Raw genomic sequence first — 22,177 nt, forward strand, 5'->3', positions numbered from 1 at the left:
TCTTTAATTAGAAAGACACTGTAAATTAGAAGACACTGTAAATTCCTCTTCAAATTCTTCCTAGCATCATACGCTGTTCTACTTCGGTTTTCCTTCATCTGAAACTTCCACGTATATATGTACCTATCACATTCAGTCTATACTTACTCCTTCACTTCCTATATAGGGTTACGTACAATTTCGTTCTGCTGCTCCTAACCACTAGAATTAAAAACAGATTTATAAACAACTATTCTGTAAGCACACAAATTATAAAATCCAGACAAATCAATATACTAACCAACTGCTTTAGAAAAATAAGGTACTTCCCTTCATCTTCCTCTCACACTTAGGATATAAGCGGTGGCAAAGAAATTATCTAAAAAGTTTACCTGCTAACCACATTAACTGCCAAACAGAGAACTTCACACTAAAAATCATGTTACATCACATTCTGTTCTTATTGCTTATTCAGGATCCAGTGAAACATGGCAATCCTCAGTATTTAGCACAACACGAAGTTATTCATCAGCACCAAGTACAGGCTTCAACAGTTATTGTAAAAATATACACTTTCAGAAAAAAACCCTTTTCATTCTAGCTTCTGAAAGAAACAAAATGCTGTAGAACTGTAGACTAGCTACCTCAGACAAACTCATGTGAAGAAACAAGAACTTCACACTGCATTCAGACAGAAAAAGTATTCCACATCACTCTAGTTATGTTTATTTAATATTTCTCTACCCTGCTCTCCACCTTCAGCTCTTTCTCACTAGCATGTTGCCTCAACAGGTACCATGAGTGGCAGTACAAATGCATCTGCTTTGGGTAAGATTTTGTTTTAACAAGACAGTATTTTGACAACTTGATTCGTTCTGTAAGGTTGATCGCTTTCAATTTTGACTGATTACCATTTCCAATTGATAATCACTGCTTAAAAAACACCATATGAAAGTGAGAATTTCGTTGGAACGTACTGGAGCAGCTTCTGCCATCTTAATGCAACACTAAGATCTACAATCATCTTGTCTATTTAAAATTTTCAGTTAAATACATAAATAGCTATGCTATTCCACATATCTGACTTACTACTAAATTAGGTAGCATTCATTCACTAATTTTGAAGACATTTCCATAATACCACTCTAGACTGCCACCAGCCCTTGTCAGGGCGCTCTGCAGTTTGCAGATGGGGTAGAAAGCCTTGGGGGGGGGGGGGGGGGGGGGGATTAAAATGAACACAGAATCCTATGCGTCTCACACAACATTAAGCTACAGCACAAATATGCTACTTACACACTTCCGAAAAGCAAAAAAAACACCAGGCACAGAAGAGAGGAGCCTTAAGTCAGTTTCACAGAGGATCAGGGAAGACAGAAACAATCCTACTTTGAGATTTTGAGTTTCTGACTAGAGGTAATCCGTTAAATACTGACAATCTCTTCCACCTCCTAGAAAATTAAAGAAAATGTAGTAAGAGAAGACATGCTCCCCTTTTCCTTAGGTACTTGGAAAAGACAAGAGGAAATTAAGTATATTATGTGGTTGCTAACGAAGACCAACACATTCTGACTCCGAACAAACTATATTTACAGCATCCTGATGGGAAGAGCAGAACTTGCATCTGCTTTGCTTCCCACCTCTTCAGGTTAGTTACTGTGAAAATTATTAAGCCAGCTAATAAGTATTTAAAAAGTCATTTATACAAAAAGTTTGGTCTATGAGAATTTTATTGTCTACAACTTGCAAGCTAGGAATTCACTCAGGTTTTAGATTTCATTTTCTCTTTTTTTAACATTTGCAAAATGCGAGTTAGGACATGAAAAAGTGGTAAAATTGTACCTACGTTTATACAGAAAGCCCCATTTCATTTTACATGCAAAGGTCAAATTTCAGATTGGAGTATGAACTGGGCAACACCAGCAGCATCTTTTATTAGATAGTTTTGTTTGGAGTCAGTAACCACAAATTCAGTAAGTCCTGAAACGTGATGCTTGTCCAAGAGAAGGCAAAGAAGTCCTAGTGAGTATTTATTGTTGTGTAAGAAATAACACCTTTTCATTTTTATCCAGGAGCTAATGTCACATAAGAGAGAACCAGGAGCGAAGAGCCCTACCAATTTTTTGATGCATATATTAAGATATGATAAACAAGTAAGACAAAGAAATAACCATTTAGCAGAAACATAGAATTATCCATCAAGCACACCATGTGTGCTTCCTATAAAAACTGAATGAATTAGGAGGAAGTGGGAAAGGGTGGAGCTGCCAGTCATATTTAAACAAATGGAATAGCAGTTTTGTAATCAGATTCAACTGGAGAAATTTAATCTACGTTTAAATTACAATAAAAATTAAAAATCATGTTAGCATATGAGTTACAATACAAGATTTTGACAGAAAAATCTGCTTAGATTTGTAGAAGTGGCAAACTCTACTTAGTATCAAATAGGTAACTATTCATAAGTAATTACCCTAAATAACTCCCACACTTCCTAAAAATACTTTCAGGGAAAAAAAGTTACTTACCCGTAGAGAAACATCGTAACCAGTTCTAACAGAAAAAGTAGTCTGATCTTTCAGAGAGAAAACTGAAAGACCAGAATTCTGTGTCTCACTTGATATGCAATATTAAAGAAGTAATTTCACCTTTATGTGCTTCTACTTCCCTCCTTATGCTTTGTCTGAACTGCCTAATTATATTTCTAGCTCCTCAGGGAAACGTGGAAATTCAAGACTATCCAAATGCTGTCTTCACAAAACAAGGTCTCAATCTTTATAAATGTGCACCAAAAAAAAAAAAAATCAAGAAATTAAAAGAGGAAATGATTACTAGAAAGTCTGTCAAATTGACAGAGATTAATTAAAAAAAGAATTAACATAACAGTTTATGTCCCCCATACAACTGCAATGGCTGCTGAATTATTGGAAATAACTCAAATGCCAGAGTTAACTTTTGCATTATTTCAGGTATGAGAACACATAAAAACGAAGCCAAGTTCAAATGGGTTTTCAAATGAACTTTCTGATCTCACACCTTGGATACATCTGCTATTCTGTATCTTGAAACCCTAAGATATACACTATGCTTACTATAACTTCAGGTATAATACATTCCCAGATACCAATGTAAGCAATTTAAGCCTTTGAAACAATTTCAATTTGGGGAGAATAATACAAGCCTTGCAACTCCTTTACATAAACCTGCAGACTTCCTACAGTTAGTTCATTGTTAAATCCAAAGGTTGTGTTTAGAGTACTCCCTAATTACATGAACTCTATAGAACATTATCTGATCTTATATTTCGCGAAATATAAACACAGAACTGCTCTGCCTCTAGTGCAAAATTCTTCTTCATATTACCAGCACTGGAGAAATCCTGATTAACCTAAGAGAAGAGTAACTATAAAATCTTACTCAAGATTTACAGTTCTTTTTTTCAACTGCTTCCTCTCTCCAAACATAGCCCAACTAAAAAAAAAAAACTTTAAAGTCAGTTGAGCAGCAAAGCAGCAAAATTTAGGCATTATTTATAAAACAGCCTGTCTACTAATACTTTAACACACAAAAATAGTTATACCCACTTTAAACTCATGTCTCAAAACTGCCTGAATAAAGGAGTTCATGCTACACTACCTGTGTTTGTATCTGAACTGGGAAAGCCAAACATTGCTCCATTTTTCCTAATGAAAAAAACATAATATAAAACCACACAGCCTAAGATTTTTTTTAAACAACAAAGGGTAACACTTTAGTTGGTCTTGCTTTTAAAAATGAACGCTCGTCCCTCTTCTGAGGGAGAGGACTGCGCTACCAGACACTTGCAGAGTCTCCCCAACAGGTAGTTTAATCAGGACAGCTCATTCATCTTGGCCGTTTGCCGTATTAGTAGTATTGAGACTCGCAGAGCTTCACCGCGCTGGATCAGAGCGCGTTTCATTTGGTTTTGTTTTATTTTTTCTTTCTCAGGGGAGCTGACCCTCGCTGGGTCTCGAGCACCATCCTCCGAGCAGTGTCGCGCCGCGGCTGCTGCTCTGCCTCGGGCCGGGCCGGGCCGGCAGCAGCCCCGGACACGGACACACAGGTCCGCCCGCCGCCGGCCTGAAGCCAGCGGCAGGCCGAGGCACGGCCGGCAGGCGCGGCCCCCCGCCCAGGCTCCGCGGCCCGGCGAAACCCGCCGCCGCCGCCGCCGCGCGGGCCAGCGGCTCCCCCGCCCGAGCCGCCGCCGCCGCAGTTTGACGCGCACTTTCCAACGGGCCGCGCCGGGCGCTCCCGGCCGCCGCCGCTTCCCCGCGCAGCCCGGGACGGCGGAGGGAGGGAGGGAGGGGGCGCCCGGGCGTGGCGGCGGGCGCGGGGCGCTGCTACTCACTGGTTGGTGGGGGGCGCGTTGAGCGGGATGGCCACCTCCTCCTCTTCGTACTCCGGCCCGTCCAGCGAGTCGCCTTCGTCCACGGTCCCCAGCCCCCCGGCCAAAGGGGGCGGCTGCGGCGGCGGCGGCAGCGGGGGGAAGGCGGCGGTGCCGGGCTCGGGCGGCGGCAGCGCCCCCCTGGACATCTCCGGCCCCTGGCCCTGGCCGGCCGCCGCCGGGGCGCCGCCGCCGCCCGCGGACGCCGGAGGGGCAGGCCCCGAGCCCAGCGCCAGGAGCCCCAGCGCCGAGCACAAAGCCGGGCCGCCCGGGGGGCCGGCGCCCGGGCTGCCCCCGCCGGAGCCCGCCGAGAAGGAGCCCTGCGGCCCCGGCCCCTTGCCGCGGCACAGGGCGGGGTAGTGCCCGGGCTCCGCTCCCCCGCCGCCGGCTCCCGCCGTCCCGGCCGAGGCAGCCGAGCCGCCCTCCTCACCCCCAGCCTCGGCCGCCATCATGTTGAGCCTCGCCCCCTCCTCCCCCCCTTCCTCCCCCCACGGCCGCCGCACGCCGGGGAGGAGGCGACAAAGGGGCTGAGACCCCCCCCGCCCCGCCCCGTCCCCCCGCCCCGGCGGGGAGCGGAGCCGGGACGCGGGGAAAACTTCCCCGGCGGAGACGGGCGCCGAACAATACCCGGCTGGGCGGGGGCTGGGCGCTCAGGGCAGCTCCGCAGGGCCCCGGCGCGGCTGCCTCATCCCCCTGCGCCCGCGAGGGGAGCGGCTGCCGCGGAGACGCGGCCCCCTGCTCTCACCCCGCCCCCCCCCTCCCCAGCCAGAGAGCGAGCGAGCGCGGTTGCGGGACGGGAACGGGCCAGGGCGGGGGAGGAAGGAGAGAGGGAGGGAGCGACCGAACGGAGAGAAAGGAGCAGGCGGGCCAGCAGCTCCGCACCGCGCCTGCGCGCTCCGCCCGCGCGCGCGCGCGCAATGCGGCGGCAGCGGCGGGCAGGGCGCGAGGTGGCCGCGAGACAGGGCGGGGGCCCCCCCGCCCCCCGGGTGGGACGGGGCGGGAGCGGGCCCCGCCCCCTCCGCGGGGAGGGGCCGGGAGGGCAGCGGAGAGCGGGGGGCGCCGCCCACCACCCCCGGCCCCGAAAAAGACAGGCCCAAAAAGCGCCCCGCCGAGCTGAGCGGGTGGAGGCGGGTCGGCCTGGGTCGTGCCGAAGTTTCCCCTTCCCCCGAGTTACGGCGTCGAGGTGGAGAAGGCGCTGGCGGCACCAAAGCGTGAGGCAGCGAGCGCCCCCGTCGGTCCGCGGGGACAGCGGGGCGGCGCGCAGGTCGTCCCGGCGCTAAACAAAAACCAGCAAACAAACCAACAAAGGGCGCAGAGGAATGCGCTCGGTGCGACGCGGCCGCCTACAGGGAGAACAGGTCCAGTGACTAGGGACCGCGGCGCGGACGCCGCCAGTGCGGGAGCGGGGCGGCGGCGCGGAGCCGCGCTCGGGGCCGGCGAGGACGGGCTCGGCGGCGGCCGGGGAGCCCGGCCGAGGGGGCGCGGCCGAGGGGGGGCGGGGCGGGGCCGCGCGGGCGGCCGTTAGGGGAGGGGGCGGGGGGAGGCGGGTGTCGGTGCGGCGCCGCCGCAGGCGCGGTGCTGAGGCCCCCCCTCCCCCCCCGCTCCCGGCCTCACTGCGGTGTTTATTCAGTCTGCGCCCGGGGACTTTCTCGGTGGGACTCTTTCTAGGCAAAATTTGGCAGGGTTGGCCTGGCAGGATTTAGTCAGGGGTATAGCTGCTCTGGCACTGCGGCGCGGGCTTTCTCGGCACAGTGGAAGTCGCTGCGCTCCTTTAGTGGTTTGACAGTACTGTGTAAGAGATTGGATGCAAAAGCCAGAAGGATTCAGGCAGATCTGGCATTAATTCTCGCCCCTGGGCCTGACTGTCTTCACACAGGATGACAATGCTGCTCCCTAAGGTTGGCTTTCTTAGCGAAATCCACGTTTTTTCTTCTGTTTTCTTAAAAAGGATGCTGTCTCGCAGATTATTACAAAAGCTTACAAGTACCTGGTATTCCAGCAGTAAGAATAAAAAAATGCATACTACAGCCTACAAGACATTCTTGTAAGAGTTGCAACTCCATAGCTACAGAAGTGTATTTAGTGTGTACTTTCCTGAATTTTTTCCTCTTTTTTTTTTCTTATTTCCCAAGCCCACAGACTCTCACACCCAAGCCTATCATTGTCATTAATAATTTTAGTAACCCATCGAAGTGGGTTTACTTCGATACGTTAGGTTAACATCCTATGTGAGTACCTCCGTGATCCTCCAAACCTGATCCTTACGTGTGTAAGTATTTCCATTGTGTGACAAACATTTTACCAGGCAAAATAACATGTAGGTATCTTTTGATTTTTTTTCAGTATTAAAAGAGCTGACAAATAGTAGCACGTTGACACTTGCATGTCTTTCAAGAGTTCTCAGAAGGCATCTAAACATTCAGGTTTTCAAAGCTTTGCGTTACCCAAAAGTATTAAGTGAATTCCTCCTGAGGCCCCTAAAAAAACCTAATACTCCCACTTTCACAGCTCTCCAGCCAACATCTTTTTATCTACTGAATTGAAATGTCATATCTTGCCTTCTAAAGGCAAAATTTGCTTCTAGTTACACCACTAATATCGGTGGAATTACGCTGGATTTGTGCCAGTGTCAATGAAAAGCAGAATCTGGCTCTAGTCCTCGGTTTGCAGGATTATAACACATTTATATCCTGCTGTTTTTCTGTTTCAGAAATTGCAGCTTCAGTGGCAGTTTCAAACAACTTTGATTTCCATATTACCATATTTCAGTATTATATATGTAATTTCAAATAATCTTGTAGCTGTCTCTGTGGGCTTCTATTTACTGCTGTTTACTTTTCCTCACAGATTTTCTAGTAAAATGATTTTAGCACAATCTTGTTGCTTTTGAGGAAGTGATATTCCTAAATATAGAAATGCAGTGTAAATATTTATAAGATTCCCTTTATGAGGCCATTTTTTCTAAGTGCCTTGAAGGGCAACAGCATGTGTGTGGGTATGTGGGGACTAGAAGGACAGCTGTGCTAAGAATTCCCTGCAAGAGAGGGTAATGAAACTGCAGCCATCCTTCATGAAATTTGTTTTAGGGAAAGAAGCTTTAAATTCAGTAAGGATTCCACAGAGAATGAGCTTCTTGTAAGATCACTTAAATTGTTGTATCTCTGCCCCTGACACACAGTTTCTTTTCACTTTGCAGGCAAAGCTGTCTGTCTCCGGTTGCTTGACATTGACATATGCACACCTCCATTTCCTCTTAACAGACTTTCCTCTGTTAAGGCCTACAGGTTGGTTTTCATTACACGATCTTTCATGGGGCTTAATTTACATTAATATATTTGGATGAACAAACAAGTGAAACTGTACTTCCTTAATACTTCTTATGTGTTTACAAATGTATCTTTTTCTGAAAATCCTGCTATAAATGATGCTAGGATAGTTACTTCTTCATGCCTGCTTACAGCGGCTGTGGATGATGTCAAATTAGATTATCTGAAAAATATATTTGCATATGCCCTAGAAATAATTTGCAGGATGGCAAATCTCTGAATTAAGGCGTACGGGATTTTTTCTCTGCTGCCTATTGGGTCTGGTATCCCTTAACCTTGGTCTAATATTGAAATATCACAGCACAGATAGATTACAAATTTTCCCTTGTTCTAATTTAAACACATTTTGCTTGCTTCTGACCCATCTGTGGAAAGGCCAGAACTGACTCTGTATCTAATAAAAATACATTCTTGCACATTTGTTAGTGTTCCCTGTAAAACTCTGTTCATTTATTGTTTTAATTTACAGAAGAAAAAAATCTGATCACAAGATACTGCCTATGGAGGGCTTATACAATCTATATCTGTCCTAGTAAATAAAACACAACGTTCCCAGCACTATATTATGTCTGTCTACACAGTTAAATCTCATATAGCCCAGTCCGGAGGACCCTTTCCTCCCATGCGTGCCGGCAAACATTCAACCAGACAATTCCCAGGAGCTGTTCAGCAGTGGGGACCGTGCAGGAACCCTTCCCAATTGGTAGTTTAAATGCAGCTTCCTGGTTTTGAAGGCCAAGAGAGTTTCCCTGTGGAGCTGCATGTCATTCTGTGCCAGTTGGCTTCAGAGCCCAGGAACGTTTTTGGGTGCACTTAATGGTGTAGATATAGCCATAGATTACTGTCACTTTGTTAATAGTAACAGGTGCTTAAAGTTCTTGGTAGATGCAGTTCTTACTACAAAGACTGTGGGATCCAAAGCCATATCCTACAGTATAATGCTGGGTGAATTTCAGTGGCATGGAGGACCTCCTTTGAACTACGTTACCTGTTCAGAGACCCTGGCTTATAAAAGCTACCTGTACGGTATGTGGCACTCAAGCATTTGAGACCGATATGATACGTACCACAAGAATGGTGACGTGTTCCAAGAGACTGAATACACGATTAAGAACTCGTGAGTTTTCAGACTGGATTTGTCCCTGGTTTGCATGGCCTTGGGCAAGTCATTTGTATGAGGTTACGTTTTCTCCATCAGTAAAGTAAGAGCAAGCTATTTCACAGACGTATCACAGGATTAATTATTTTTTTTACAACGTTTTGAAACTGTTTAGCATTAATGCTTATTAGTATGAAAAACCACGTGAAGTGAACAACTCAGTATTTCCATTGTGTTATTTTTAAAGAAGATGTTACCTGGATCATGGGTATAAACACCATGTAAACTTCACCTTTACTTCTTATTTCAGAAGCATTCTACTTCTGTGCTCTACCTGAGCACAGATTATTTCCACTTTTCCAAAGGTGTTATCCACTTTCAGAAATAAATTGGAACAGGAGGATTTTCAGTCTTTCTGCTGTAGGATGGAATGATAAGAAAACAGACCAATTGTGATGTGGAACCCCAGATGCTCCAGCTATTTGAGCTCTTCCCCTCATTGTGCTCCCGCAGCTATATAATAAACAGTTACAGAGGCAGCGCTAATTCTTCCTACCTAGGTAGCTGCTGTAACTTCATCGGAGGCCAAATGTGTTGCTGGGGAGGTGGAAAGGAGCTCAGAATCAGGACAAGAACCTGAATACCGCTATTTTTATTTCCTATAACTTAAACTCTTGACGTCCCTCATGTTTATATTTTCTTTTCTTTCTTATCGGATAAATCTGACTCCATCCCCAGAACAGTTATCATAAGGTAATCACTGAACAGCCTTAATCACTGTCTGCATATTTAATTTTAGGTCTGTGCTGTCGATTCTTCCGTTTTCATGGTACTTATTAAGAACTTTTGCTTGCAATGAATGTTTTGTTTGTGTTGAATCTCTGAATGGATGATTAATGGTGATCCTATTTTTAAATTCCTTCATTTCACAAGCCTGTCAGTTTTCAAGTGGTATTTTTGTTAAATGACTTACAGATTATTATTAGTTTTCAAGACATCTTTGTCACGTGAGAAACGATCTCTGTCAAACTCCAAACTCTGCCATAACCCTTTGTCACTGCTAACTTTGTTCACGTATAGTATGATGTCCTCTGAAATAAGTGTTTAAGGATAAATTGGAGTTCAGGTGAATTAAGCCCAAATAAAAAAATATAATCCTTATTGTAATAGAAATAGTATCCTGTCTTTAGAGTCATGATATATGTATGTAGAGACACTCACATTCATAAAGAAAATACTACTTGGTTAGTACTTTTATTTTTATCTTTTATCCAAAATGCAAAAATATGATTTATACATATATAGATATATATATATAGATAGATATATAGAAAATGAACCAATTAATAGATAGTCTCATTGAGATAATTATTGGAATGCGATACCTTTCTTTTCAGTTTCTTTTAGCTGTCTTGCAAAATGGATTAGAAAGTTTTTCTATAGTTGTCTCTCATTTTTTACTTTCTGTTTTTAATTGTAGAACAGCACCATTATGCAGACGCATAGATTTTCCCTTGTCTCACTTCAGCCTATATCTTTCATTCCTTTTTTTTTGGGGGGGGGGGTATTCCTCTGTGCACATAGCAAATCTTTTTTCTCTCAGGAACAAATTGATATTACAGTTTGACGCTCAGCCTCAGCACAACACTTCTTTGAGTCTGAAACCTTATGTTAGTTAGAACATTGAGGCTTAAAATCGTTCCTTCTCGACAAATCCTCTTACTCACTGATCTGAGCATGGCCATATTTTTATCCAGTCTTGAACGCTGGTGAAATTTTTCTTTCCTGCCTTTCTTATTTGTACATCTTGGCAGATTTGCTCTAACCTGTTTCTGCCACAGCTTTCTTGAGAATTGGCTTTGGAAAGTATAAAATTTCTATGGCATACAATTTAAATACTGTAAGAGCTTACCAGTAATTATTTTACTGTTTTCTTTTTTAAATCCGTTTCTTTCAATTGAGTGTAATACGATAGTGTCAGTTTATATGTTCTTACTCTTAATTATTTTCACATAACCACTGAACTGTTAAAATATTGGGTTTTTGTAATATATTTTTCAGTTGGTTATGTTTCTAGGTTTAGACCATTTTCTGTCTCCTGAGATCTAGAATGGTTGTTTTTGACATGCCTATGGAAACATATGATATTCAAATGAATGAATGTTCATCTTAGATGATATAAAATATAGTGTATCAGGAAATGAATTATTCAAAAACATCTATTTTAAGCAAGAACAACAACATTCAGTAGCAGGCTGGAGGCATTGCACAGTCTCCTGGCCACATGTTGGCCCTTGCTAACAGAGAGTCAGAAGCTTTGCTTGCTGCTGCTCTGTGCCTGGCAAGTCCGTGTCTGACTTTTTGTTCTTTCAGACCTTCTAAAAATACAGCTATGGCAACAAAGCAGACAATATTTTTTTCCCCTGAATCCTAACTAAGAGCTGTGAAAATGTATCAGTAAAGGCTAATACCAGTAAAAGTATACATAGCATCAGAGAGTACAAACATGAAGTTGTGTATGATAAAAACAATGAAGTTGTGTATCAGATTGCATTAAATTGTCTTAATTACTGTATTTTAGTGTGGCCAAATACTTTTCTGTATGTGTCTGAGAAAATACATGTTCATTGATGGCCATGCAACAGCTTTTTACCACTTTGCAGGATTTTGCCTTTTAGAGCAGCCACTGTGGTTAGACTCTTAGACTCATTGTACATGCTAGGTTTAGACTGATGTTCTAGTACGTCACATGAACCTCCTGCAGTAGGTGTTTTAAAAATAGGTGTAGATAGTGAAAACTTTACTGGTTCTTATATTTAGACCTTTGTGCTCTAATTGTTACCCCTTGATAACTGTCACCTTGTATCCGGCAAAATATATTGACAAAAGCAATACAGTTGAGAGATCGAGCTTATTAGTTCAGACGTAGCACTGTTAAATGCAGCTACGCTGCCCCAAACCTGTGCTGCTTGTTCTCAAAGTACTATGCTGTGCCATATGATCTTGCATGGGCTTGGGTCAATATTAACTTGAAGGTGTCAGTATTATGTTTTAATTTACTGGCAAATATGAAAATTCGTGAACTAGTCTAGAGACTGGATGAAACTGATTCGTGAGCGGACTCCAAACTGCAGGTCATAATTTGGTATTCCTGTGAAAGGGCTTTGTTAAACATTTGCCATCTCTAAGTGTGATATAGAGGAAGAATGATAGAGGTAAGTTTCAGTGCCAAAGGTGGTAGCATGTTATCTTAGCATACAGAAGGCAACTGGGAGTATTCTTTTCATATAATATTGCATGGCAGCTGTGACTGTTCCCGATGAGTGTTGTACCTGAAATAGAGCAGAAACTGCAAAAGATTAAATGGATATGAGACCAAGAAGACAGACCAGCCGTGTAAATGTTCTGTTTTTCCAAAGGAAATCTTATTGGAAGAGTCAAATCATAGTGACAAACTGAAAACAAAAGCACACTTAACATTTATTTTATTTACTTCGAAAAAGTGATTGTGATTTTCCATATGTGCCTTTGCTAACACGTCTTTGTGCTCATTAGGATCCTCTCTGATAGTTAGATTGATCATCTTTTTCAGTATATAGTAGCTCATTAACAGCACTAGCTCTTTTTCTTCTGAGAGCTGAAGCTTCTGTCTGAAATGCAGTGGCAAAACACTTACTTAAATTCAGTGGCACAGGAACAAGTGATACATGAATGCTGTGTCAGTCTTAATTCACATTTCTTTAATTTCCATTCTGTATTATTGTGTATATTTAAATATGAGAGAGACCTATCTATTTGTGCTTGTCTATACTTACAATTTATTTCTTGAAATATGCACATAAAGCCAGTATGGATTCTCTCCTAAGCCAATATGTACAGAGAGACTCCATTTATAGACCTTTTGAACAGTTGTATTATTTTTTAAGCAACAATAAAATATCTTCTTTTTCAGAAGCTGATTTTGAATTTATTACCCGTTTTCCATAAGAAAAGACAAAGACTGCTTTACGAAGGGCAAACATTTGTCCTTTGTGAATTTGACAGTATTTAACACGTAATAATTTTCTCTGCTTAGTTAATTACAGGCGACTTCCATAAAGGTTCTCATTAATGAATGACCTTAGGTTTATGCTCCACGTCTCTGACTTTGTTGATAGACACAAATTTACACAGAGATAAACATCTTTGTATTTTTGTAGCTGTTTAGGTATCCTTTGGATGTTTGTAGAGGTGCTTTTATGGGAGCTGGAGAAAGGAAAAAAGCCTGCAAAGAATGAACAAACAGGAAAATGTGAATATGCTTATACTACCTACAGAACTTCCTCTGAGACCCATTATGTAATCTGTGCAGGATAATCGCAGCCTTCTCTTGGAAAACTGTCTTTCGTTTCAGGCTGGGGCAATTTTTCATGCTACCCTGACACTGTTAAACAAACAGCTAATCACCCTGTTGAGAGTATAGGTATATATCATTCACATTCATTTCAATAGCCTGATTTCTTGCTTGGTAGTTATAAGTTGCAATGACTTAATATAAACCTTCCAAGTAAATCTTGTATTTAAATAAAGGCTATTTCTGTCATAGCTAACCGGTGTCCACGTAAATTAAATTATATACATGTCTTCTGAAAATCAACAAAGTAACTCTAATGTGAATTATTATTTAGCAGGATCATATTCTACATTGATCGTAGAAATTGATATTCGTATATCATAGAAGAATTTGAATGTAAAATCCAAATAGGATATCTATTTCTAGATGTAGCTGTAATATAAGTAACGAAAACCTATAACTTGGTCTTTTCAAACAATACTTTTTTAGTAGCACTCATAAAATAATAACAATGGAAATTATTTGTTTTTTAATATTGGAATTTTACTTAAGTTTCCAGTTACCAGAAAATTATAATCACCTCTTTTGATCTGACATTTTTCAATGAAAGTCTTAATCGACAGTGTCACTGAATGAAAAACCAGGAAAAGAAATACAGTCATGAATTTGGACATAGTTTGGCTAGGTCTAATTTCATGGACATCATGTAGTTAGATGGACATCAAATCTACCCAGAGCTTTCCAGGAGTTTTGAAGGTGGCTACTTACAAGGTGCCAAAAAAATTGTGTATACGCCTACTGAAGGTAAGAAACCAGTATTTGCTTATTAGGCATATACAATCTATTTGCAAGATTGGAAACTGTGTCTAAGGTCATATTTACACATCTAAAGTATCCATTCAGTTTATGAAGATTCCTGTTTCCATATGGCTATGTGTATACTCCCATGAAACAAGTTCCTTCAGGTATTTCACTGGGAGCTTAGGGGTCCTGTTCTTCTACCTACAGGGTAGTTCTTATGTGTCCTCCATCCTAGGATACATTCTTCAGTTAATAAATGTTTTAAATTAGAAAGATGAAAGAAAATGTTAAAATCTAGTGTGCTAAAACCCATTTTTAGCTATTTTTGTTACAGGGTTAAGAAACTATGTATTAATCTAGCTGCGGAAATTATTAGGTGAAATTCTATGGCCTATGCTGTGTATTTGCCCAGACTCAGACCTTTTGTGACTTTATGATGTATTAATCTGAATGTGCACTGCTCAAATTTTCTATTTATTACTGTTTCAATTATTATTCTATTTCCTGATTATAATGGTACGTGCTTGTATGAAAGAAATTCTTTTAAGCTAGTTGTGTTTCCTTGACTGACTTTGAAATCAGTTCCATAGTCGTAAACTAAAGAACAGGCACATGAGTAGACCATAGCTTTAGTGTGTGGTACAACTCATTCCAGAGTAGCCTAAATATAATTACCTAGCAGTTACGCTACTGGATTTTAACCAGTTGTGGATCAAACGCTAAGAAGTATTAAGCGGGAGATCGCTAGCTGTCCTCCCACTGTTCTGTTTGAGTTTAAATGAGAGATACCTGAAGAACTAAATGGCAGTAGTGAAATCACTAATTACTTTAAAAGGGGCAGAAGTCTGCTATATATGCTTCAACACAACGTTCTTCCTGGTTGGGAAGATGGGATATTCAAATAGCATCTGATGTATGGCATCTGCTAAATGTAGACAATTATTTTAGCAGCAGCTAGCATTTAGTTATAAATAAAATTAATTATCCTTGACATTTAAATTATAACTTCTAGGCACAATTTATATTTAATCTAAGATTTTGTCAAGATAGGCTGGTATGTAGCTCATTTGCTGCTTTCAGCTTCCGTAAACGTCTTTGCAACTTTCAGTGACATAGTGCAATTTGCAGTGATATTAATTTCCCTATAATCAGTGATTACGCATGGATTTTTATGTATGCGTGTATGTATATACATATATGTATAATTTTGAAATGTGCAACTCTTTAGAGAAATATTTTAATCACAGCGTGTATAACAGGAATACACGAAGCTACAGCCTCTATTCTGAAAATGTTTCCATACAAACGCAGTAGGTGCATAGAATTTGTTACAGAAGTCAGTAGTAGCACAGCAAATGGAAAATAGAGGAGATTAAGTACTAAAACCATTTTATTCCAGCTAATGAGAAGTTTCAGTGCACCGAGTTAGAATGAATTTGAACACCAAGATTCAAATCTTTCTGGGTGGATAACAGTAAGTGAGGGGGACAGTAGATTCCCTGTTAAACATTTTTTTTTTCCCCCTTAAGTCTGCTTTTTCTAAAGTGCATGCTGTCATTCAGTTGGAAATTAAGTTAGAGTAGTTTTGTGGCCCACGTCACACAGGACTTAGATTAGATGACTGTGGTAGTCTTTTGTGGCTCTGCAAATTTAGGAAAATTTGCAGGGATGTGGTTCACATGGTGGAGGAGGAGGCTTCTAGAGTCTCCTTCTTTACATACACAAGGCTTAAGCACATACACAGTCCCTGCATCAGGAGAGTACAGAGGCTACGTGATGAAATGCGCTACTTTATGTAACACTAAGAAAATATTTTAATAGCAACTCAAAAAGAAGAGGAAGCAGATAATCTAGATATAGTTCAGTTGGTATTTGGAGAGGCTTCACTTTCTGAGAAAAGGAGCTTGTGTCTGAAAGAGTATTATGAGCTAAAGGTAACTCTGCATCTGGTGGTTAGAGGTGAGGCAATGAAGCTCTCAGTGGACATTCAGTATCTCTGATACTGAAGGTTAGAAACCGAAAGTTTTCCTCTGGGGCTGGTGAGACAAGGTCTAGCCTATTTTAAGCAGAGCTGCAGTAAATCAGAAGCTATTTTCTCTCTGGAGAACAAAGGGACCTGGCTTGTGGCTAAATTCATGCAATACGATAGTCAGCAACTCCAAAATGAATAAAGTCAGGTTGGCAAGTTTTAGACAAGGCTTATGTGTCACTTTTTATTGGAGCTGGAGCTGGCAGTGGGGATGAGTCTTCACTGGTGCATACCTGTCTGTGCTTTTGAGCCTACTGCTGCTGCATGTAGAATGCATAGAACTGGTGAGAGATTAGGTCATGTCAGGTCTGCACAAGAAAATAGAGTTGTCCCTTCTCCCTAGCAAAGGGTGCTTCTTAACATTTATGGTTCTGAGTTTTTGCTTCTGAGTAGGGGGATTGTGCACTGTCACATCACTTTCTACTATCACCCTGAATTGTCTTGCATGGCAATTTCATGCCTCAAGTTAAAGCAAATGCTAATTTAAAAAGTTACGGGTTTGTGTCTATGAGGGGTTTACACCAGTGCACATGATGTCGTTCCAGACTACAGCTGAGGTTTAATTCATGTTGCTGCAACTAGAAATTCCTCTGGAGAATTTATTCTCCATGAAGAGAATGAAGAGTAAATTGCATGTAATTTGCAAAGCATAAATTTGTTTAGTTGCAGCTGTACTCCAACTTTTCTAGCAATTCTACATTTACCTTCCTGTTCTGCTTCCTCACCCTTCCAACCACTTTAGTGTCCTTAACCAGCCAGTCTACCTGTTGGTATGACCTCTAGGAAACAGAGCAGGGAATAGAGCACATGGACATCACCAATGCCTGACGTGAGCTTCCTGTTTGAATGCTAGGGGTGGGCGACATTTTGCTTTTCTCTATTGAACACTTCTGATATCAGCATAGCTAACAAGCGTATTACTTTAGCTAGGCCTGTGCCATACTTCCTCACCGAAGCTAAGATCATGGATCTTATCAAGTCTAGGAAGAAGGGTAAACAAATCCTAGCCATCAGATATAGAAAATATGGCACATCTGAGAACGGTACCGTGGCAGCAGAGAAGCAAGGTCTCAGCTGGGTTACTGTGCAGCGCCATAGCAAAAGTAAGGTGCCTGCAAGAAAGTTAAAAGCAGACAAGCAGTTCTGTAAGCAGCAATTTCTCTGGAATTTGTGTCATACTTTCCTATGCATCCCTGCCTCCTACATCTTTCCACATTATCAACACCTCTTTTCTTCCCTAAATACTGCCCGAGGAAGAGACAACATAGGATGTAGTTGTTTCTGAGCTATGTGTGGACTTTTTGGTTGAAAGTCACATGCAGACTAGTGACAGATCAAAGAGCTCACCCTGAGGCCTTTCTCTCTGGGGGAGCCAGAGTCTTTAGGGGAGTCTTTACACCTTACCCTAATTTTCCTTAAAGGAAACTAATTACTAAATTACTAAAACTTAAAGGAAATTAATTACTTCTGAGCCCTGGTAAAGATTGGGTCAACATGTGGCCAATGGCTTCAAAGGTTATTGGAGGAGACAGATGTTTACACATGTGCACGCACACACACGTGCACATGCATGCACAGAGCATGATCATATACATCTCATTTTCTTAGAAAGCAAGGCTAAAAAAAGACTACCTTAGCATAGCAATGTGTTTATCAAGTGCCATACATACTGTGATTAATCTATGGTACATGCTTGTTTCTAATCATTTAGGAAATTAGTTCAGTTAGCTGCTGTAACTTATCAGAAAAAAATCTTGTCAATCAGTTAAATCTTAGCAAGGTACATTTTTATTAACATAAAATTTAGGAAGGCTTTTATCAACAGAAGCTCCATCTGTTTCTTCAGTGTGCTAAAAAAAATTGCAGCAGTATGAAAACTTCATATTGATTACACATCACATGGAGAAATTTATAAGTTACCGATACTATCAGTTCCTGAGATGCTAAAACTCATTGAAAAGCAGCAATAATGGTACCACAAACTCTAAGCCTGCCACAAGGTGCATGAAATTATATACTTTAGATGCAAAAAGCATTCTACTGGAGCTGTAGGAACTGCCTGTCTGCATCTCCCTTTCCTAAATACGTGGCTATGCCTTCCAGCAATCCAGAACGTCAGCGTTCTATTGAGTGATGTTAGTGCATGTTATTGGCGAAGACAGAGCCAGTCCTAGAAGGAGAGGTTGCTCAGTTGTGTCATAAAATGCAGTAGCACATCGGTCAGTGCCAACAGAGGGGAAAAAAGGGTGAAGGGAACTATAATCCTCTTAATTCCACTTTTCAATCTTTGCTTATATTTCTTACCATGCCTCCCTTAGCCTTCATGGAGATAAACTTTTTTCTTTCACTATTTCACTGCGTGGATAAATGTAAAATCCTTCAATATTAAGAATCCTGTAAGTGATGAATTAAACCAGCCTCAAAAGGAAAACTAATTTTAATATCCTAATAATTTTTTAATTCAAATATAGCCCCCATGACCTATAACACCCTTGTGTTTTCCTAATTTGAATTGAAAAATAGCACGTCATGTGTCTTATATTGCAAGCAGTCAGGCAGTCACCTGCTAACGGTAGTCTCTCTAAGTTAGGGAGGTTCCACAGCATAGTTTTAAAGCATATTGGAAGAGAGATAGAAAGGAACGCATATCCAGACTTTAAAAAAATAAGAAAATAGAAGTGGTTCTGTGGAAGATAGACATTGCTGTAGGATTTTCCTAAGTCTTTATTGCTATGGAAATACAGTATTACAGACTACCACCTTAGTGACTGGATCCTAGAAAGCGCTAATGTTACCCGTTGTTCAATATCTTATTTTATTTTGAAAAAAGCAACAGCATAAAAGGAAAGGCTAATAGAATTACTGAAAAACTTTAAGAATGTGGGACGGTGGCTCACCAGTTCAATGTATGTATTTCTGAAGTAAGAGAAGGAAGAGAGCAAAAAGAAAAAGGAAAGGACAAAAAGACTGTGAAGAAAACACCACAGTAGCCACAATGCTGGCAGAGAAGTGACTTACAGCAGCAAAATGGAACCTGGTAGCTAAGAAGACCAAACATGGAGGCAGTTGGTGGAGATGCTGAGCAAGTAAATACTATTCTTGGAGCATATGGTCCATCTGATCACCTTCCACCATTTTCCTCGCTGCAATCCTGCTACCTATATTTATGCATGCCAATTTTAACAAAAAACTTCATAGAAAGCAAATGTTGTAAATGCCCATCACGGTATAACTCTGTGCATGTATGAAACATCATGCTCATTTTTCAGAGTAGGTATTCAGACATACTTCTGGCAAGCTAAGAGAACTGTATAAAGCATTTTCTCAGCTCTGCAGAATTTTCTCCTTTGTTTTTCAGATGCCATGCAGAAGTCAGCACGCACTTATGATTCAGGGCAGGCATTCCATGCTGCTTCAAGCCTTCTGATTACAGTCACTGTTTACCCTTCAGTTTCCCTAGAGCATACTGCCCTATCATCCTGCATCAATTTCTGTGGCACTTAATTCTTTTCTAGTCTGATGAAAGCTTTCATCAGCCATACTCCTACAGGAAGGACCAAGTCTCCTGGAATAGAAGATGGATGCTAACACTGTTCATTTCCAAAGCATAACTTTCTCTAACAAGTAAGTATTTTTCCATTAGATAGAATAGGTGAGAATTTCTGAAAATTCCAGAATCATATGTTTTTTAGGCTGACTTGCAATAATGCTAATAAGTGTTATAATAGTGATCAAACAGACTCTGGAATGCATTGAAGAAATACATGTTAGTTCCTGTGAACTCGAAGGCCTTGTACATGTTATAAATAAAGTGAACATGGGTTTTATTAATCGCATGAATGCAACTGGAGGACTCTTTTTTTGCAGATTCCTATTGATAGGAAGTTGTTAAAAGCCTTACAACAAGAAATTGCCTCTTTAGTAGCTGCCCATGGCTCTGCTGCAGCAGTCCCAGAAGTAGATCTGTCCATGTCAAATTGGTTAGCATCTCTTAGCAGCAGCGATCAGGGACAGAGTGCTAGTATAGTTTTGAATCAATGAGGGACTTTCATTGGCTTGTCTCATCATAGCTGGGTCAAATTTTATGCAGGTCTGCAAGAAACACTTTCTATGTTTTTGGAATTTGACTTACAGTTATAGAACAAAGAGATCATTGGCTAGATTCTGCTAGATATTCCCCCATATGGTGTAGAACTAACCATTGTGAGATACCCACTCACAACATTTATGTGTACTTCAGAGGAAATCCCCTCCACGCAGAAGCTGTGACTCTTTATAAACACCACCTGTTTGCTTGGATTTGGCCAGCTAGGATTAGATACTTGTATAGAGGAGTCATATTTTTAAGTATTCCCCCAAGTGTAGATAGACGATCAGCTGAAGAAACAATTTCACTCAGCCTGTAATGCAATTGCATAGAGTTTTAAAGTTTCATCCCCCTACAATATCTGGTACAATGCTGAATATGTAGGCAGAATTCACTTTGTTGTTTAAAAATCAGTGCAACGCTTCAGGTTTACACAAAATACATTCAATAAAGCTCTTTCTGGGTAGGAACGAGTTGCTTCAAATAACACACAGAGTACCAGCTTAAACATCTGCAAGTACTTTGAAGCACACGTACAGAAAACACTCTCTTCTCATGCTACTTGTAATTCCACATAACTCCTACAAGGACAGGAAAAACAATCACTGATTAAAGATCCTAAAAATGAACTATCATGCATTCTTAGCGTTATATTTATAGTAGAAGGATCATTTAGTCCCTCTAATTTAGAATTTGTTGTGCAAATGAGTTAATGTACTTCTCAGATGTTAATACACAGCAAACTGGAATTTGTTTAAAACATTTAAACATGAAGGAATACAAAAATAAAGTAGCATAATAATGATCACTTATACAAGTTATTTGGAAATCTCAAGGTTTTTTTTTAAATATTGTTTATTTTTCGCTGATAGAACCAATAGGTTATTTACACAGAGACAAAACAGTGAAGAGTATACAATATCACCCTATCCAGTTCTGTCAGTTTTCATCACCTTTCACATATACACCATTCAGTATCAAAGATAAAAGATAAGACTCATGGTAATGTGGATAAGAAACTCTCATAAGATAATACCAAATCTACTACAAGAAAACAGCTCACACAAATCATATACCTACTTTAGGCAGTCTTTTTAGAATCTCTTTGTAGTTTAGAATCGGTTTCTAGAACTATGTATTTCACTCCTCTTCTAGAAATTGAAGGTTAGGCCTTAGATTTTTAGAGGCTAGACATCTGAAGGAGATCCTGAACACCTATTTAGACAAAAGCGAAGTCTGCTTACAGTGTTCCAGTTCATGTACCAATTTAATTTAAGAGAGTCATTTCAATGGAACATGAGAATTAAGCAAAACTGTCAGTATTGAACCATTCAAAAAGCTTTCAGGAGCACTTTCACGTATTTATACTCTGTAACCTAGGATAGATACTGACTCATACTGGATTTGACTGCAGAGGATTCAGATTCTTTTGCAAAGAAATGTGAGTATTCATTTGAAATAATTGCTTTTGTTCTGATTTTTATATTGCATAGCAGCATATAATATGTTAAAATGCTTAATGAAATATTTTATTGGAATTAAATGCTTTAATCAATCCCAAACTTGTTCTTGAATTTTCTTTCTTAGCGAGTTAGAAAAGCCAAGTTTTCATTATGATTCAGAATGAAGCAAAATATTAAAACCTCTATACATTTTAGGAAATAGGTATCATAGTCCCACCCTTAAATAAGCTGGTCACATGAATGTACGTTCCAATGAGGTATAATTTATGCATAAAACTGAATACAGAATCCACTGTATGTTTTACTGTCTGCTACAGTGAATTCCATGTATAATTTGTCTCAGTTGCAGTGAATGTATGTCACCCAGTTGTTTGTGTCCTCTGCATATATAATTATATAGGTGATTTTTCGAAAGGAAGATCTGTGTGTGTCTCATTCAAAGAATACAAACTGTGTGGTAATATGCCATTAATATTTCTGCACACATGTCAAATTGCCTTAAATTTACATAGAAACAAAAGAAGAGAAGGTTGTGAGAAGGGTAAAGTTTTGAGAAACAGCCTGGAATACTTTCTTAAATAAATAAAAATACAAACAAATGCTCAATGTGACCTAATTTATCACAGTCTTTCCTTCTACAAATTAGGTTCTTCGT

The 22,177-nt window shown here is 40.8% G+C and overlaps 1 protein-coding gene and 1 long non-coding RNA gene across 5 annotated transcripts in view; one reads left to right on the top strand and one right to left on the bottom strand.

Annotated features, from left to right (window-relative positions):
• LOC104150537 (ras GTPase-activating protein 1) overlaps window positions 1-5,012 on the bottom strand; it is a 63,635-nt gene extending 58,623 nt beyond the window's left edge. Inside the window, exon 1 of the mRNA XM_068924674.1 lies at window positions 4,349-5,012. Coding sequence (XP_068780775.1) covers window positions 4,349-4,836 — 488 coding nt within the window. The 5' untranslated portion in view covers window positions 4,837-5,012. The remainder of the gene's footprint in view (window positions 1-4,348) is intronic.
• A 392-nt stretch (window positions 5,013-5,404) lies between these two features.
• Window positions 5,405-22,177, top strand: part of LOC104150030 (uncharacterized) — a 41,621-nt gene continuing 24,848 nt past the window's right edge. For 2 of the 4 annotated variants that reach the window (XR_011137439.1, XR_011137443.1), the window contains exons 1-3: window positions 5,429-5,742; window positions 7,581-7,668; window positions 13,009-21,500. This is a non-coding gene — a long non-coding RNA (uncharacterized lncRNA). Of the gene's footprint in view, window positions 5,743-7,580; window positions 7,669-13,008; window positions 21,501-22,177 lie in introns of all 4 variants that reach the window. The other 2 variants (XR_011137441.1, XR_011137440.1) reach the window with 2 other exon arrangements.

Source organism: Struthio camelus, chromosome W, assembly GCF_040807025.1.
Source record: "Struthio camelus isolate bStrCam1 chromosome W, bStrCam1.hap1, whole genome shotgun sequence".
Taxonomy (NCBI): Eukaryota; Metazoa; Chordata; class Aves; order Struthioniformes; family Struthionidae; genus Struthio; species Struthio camelus.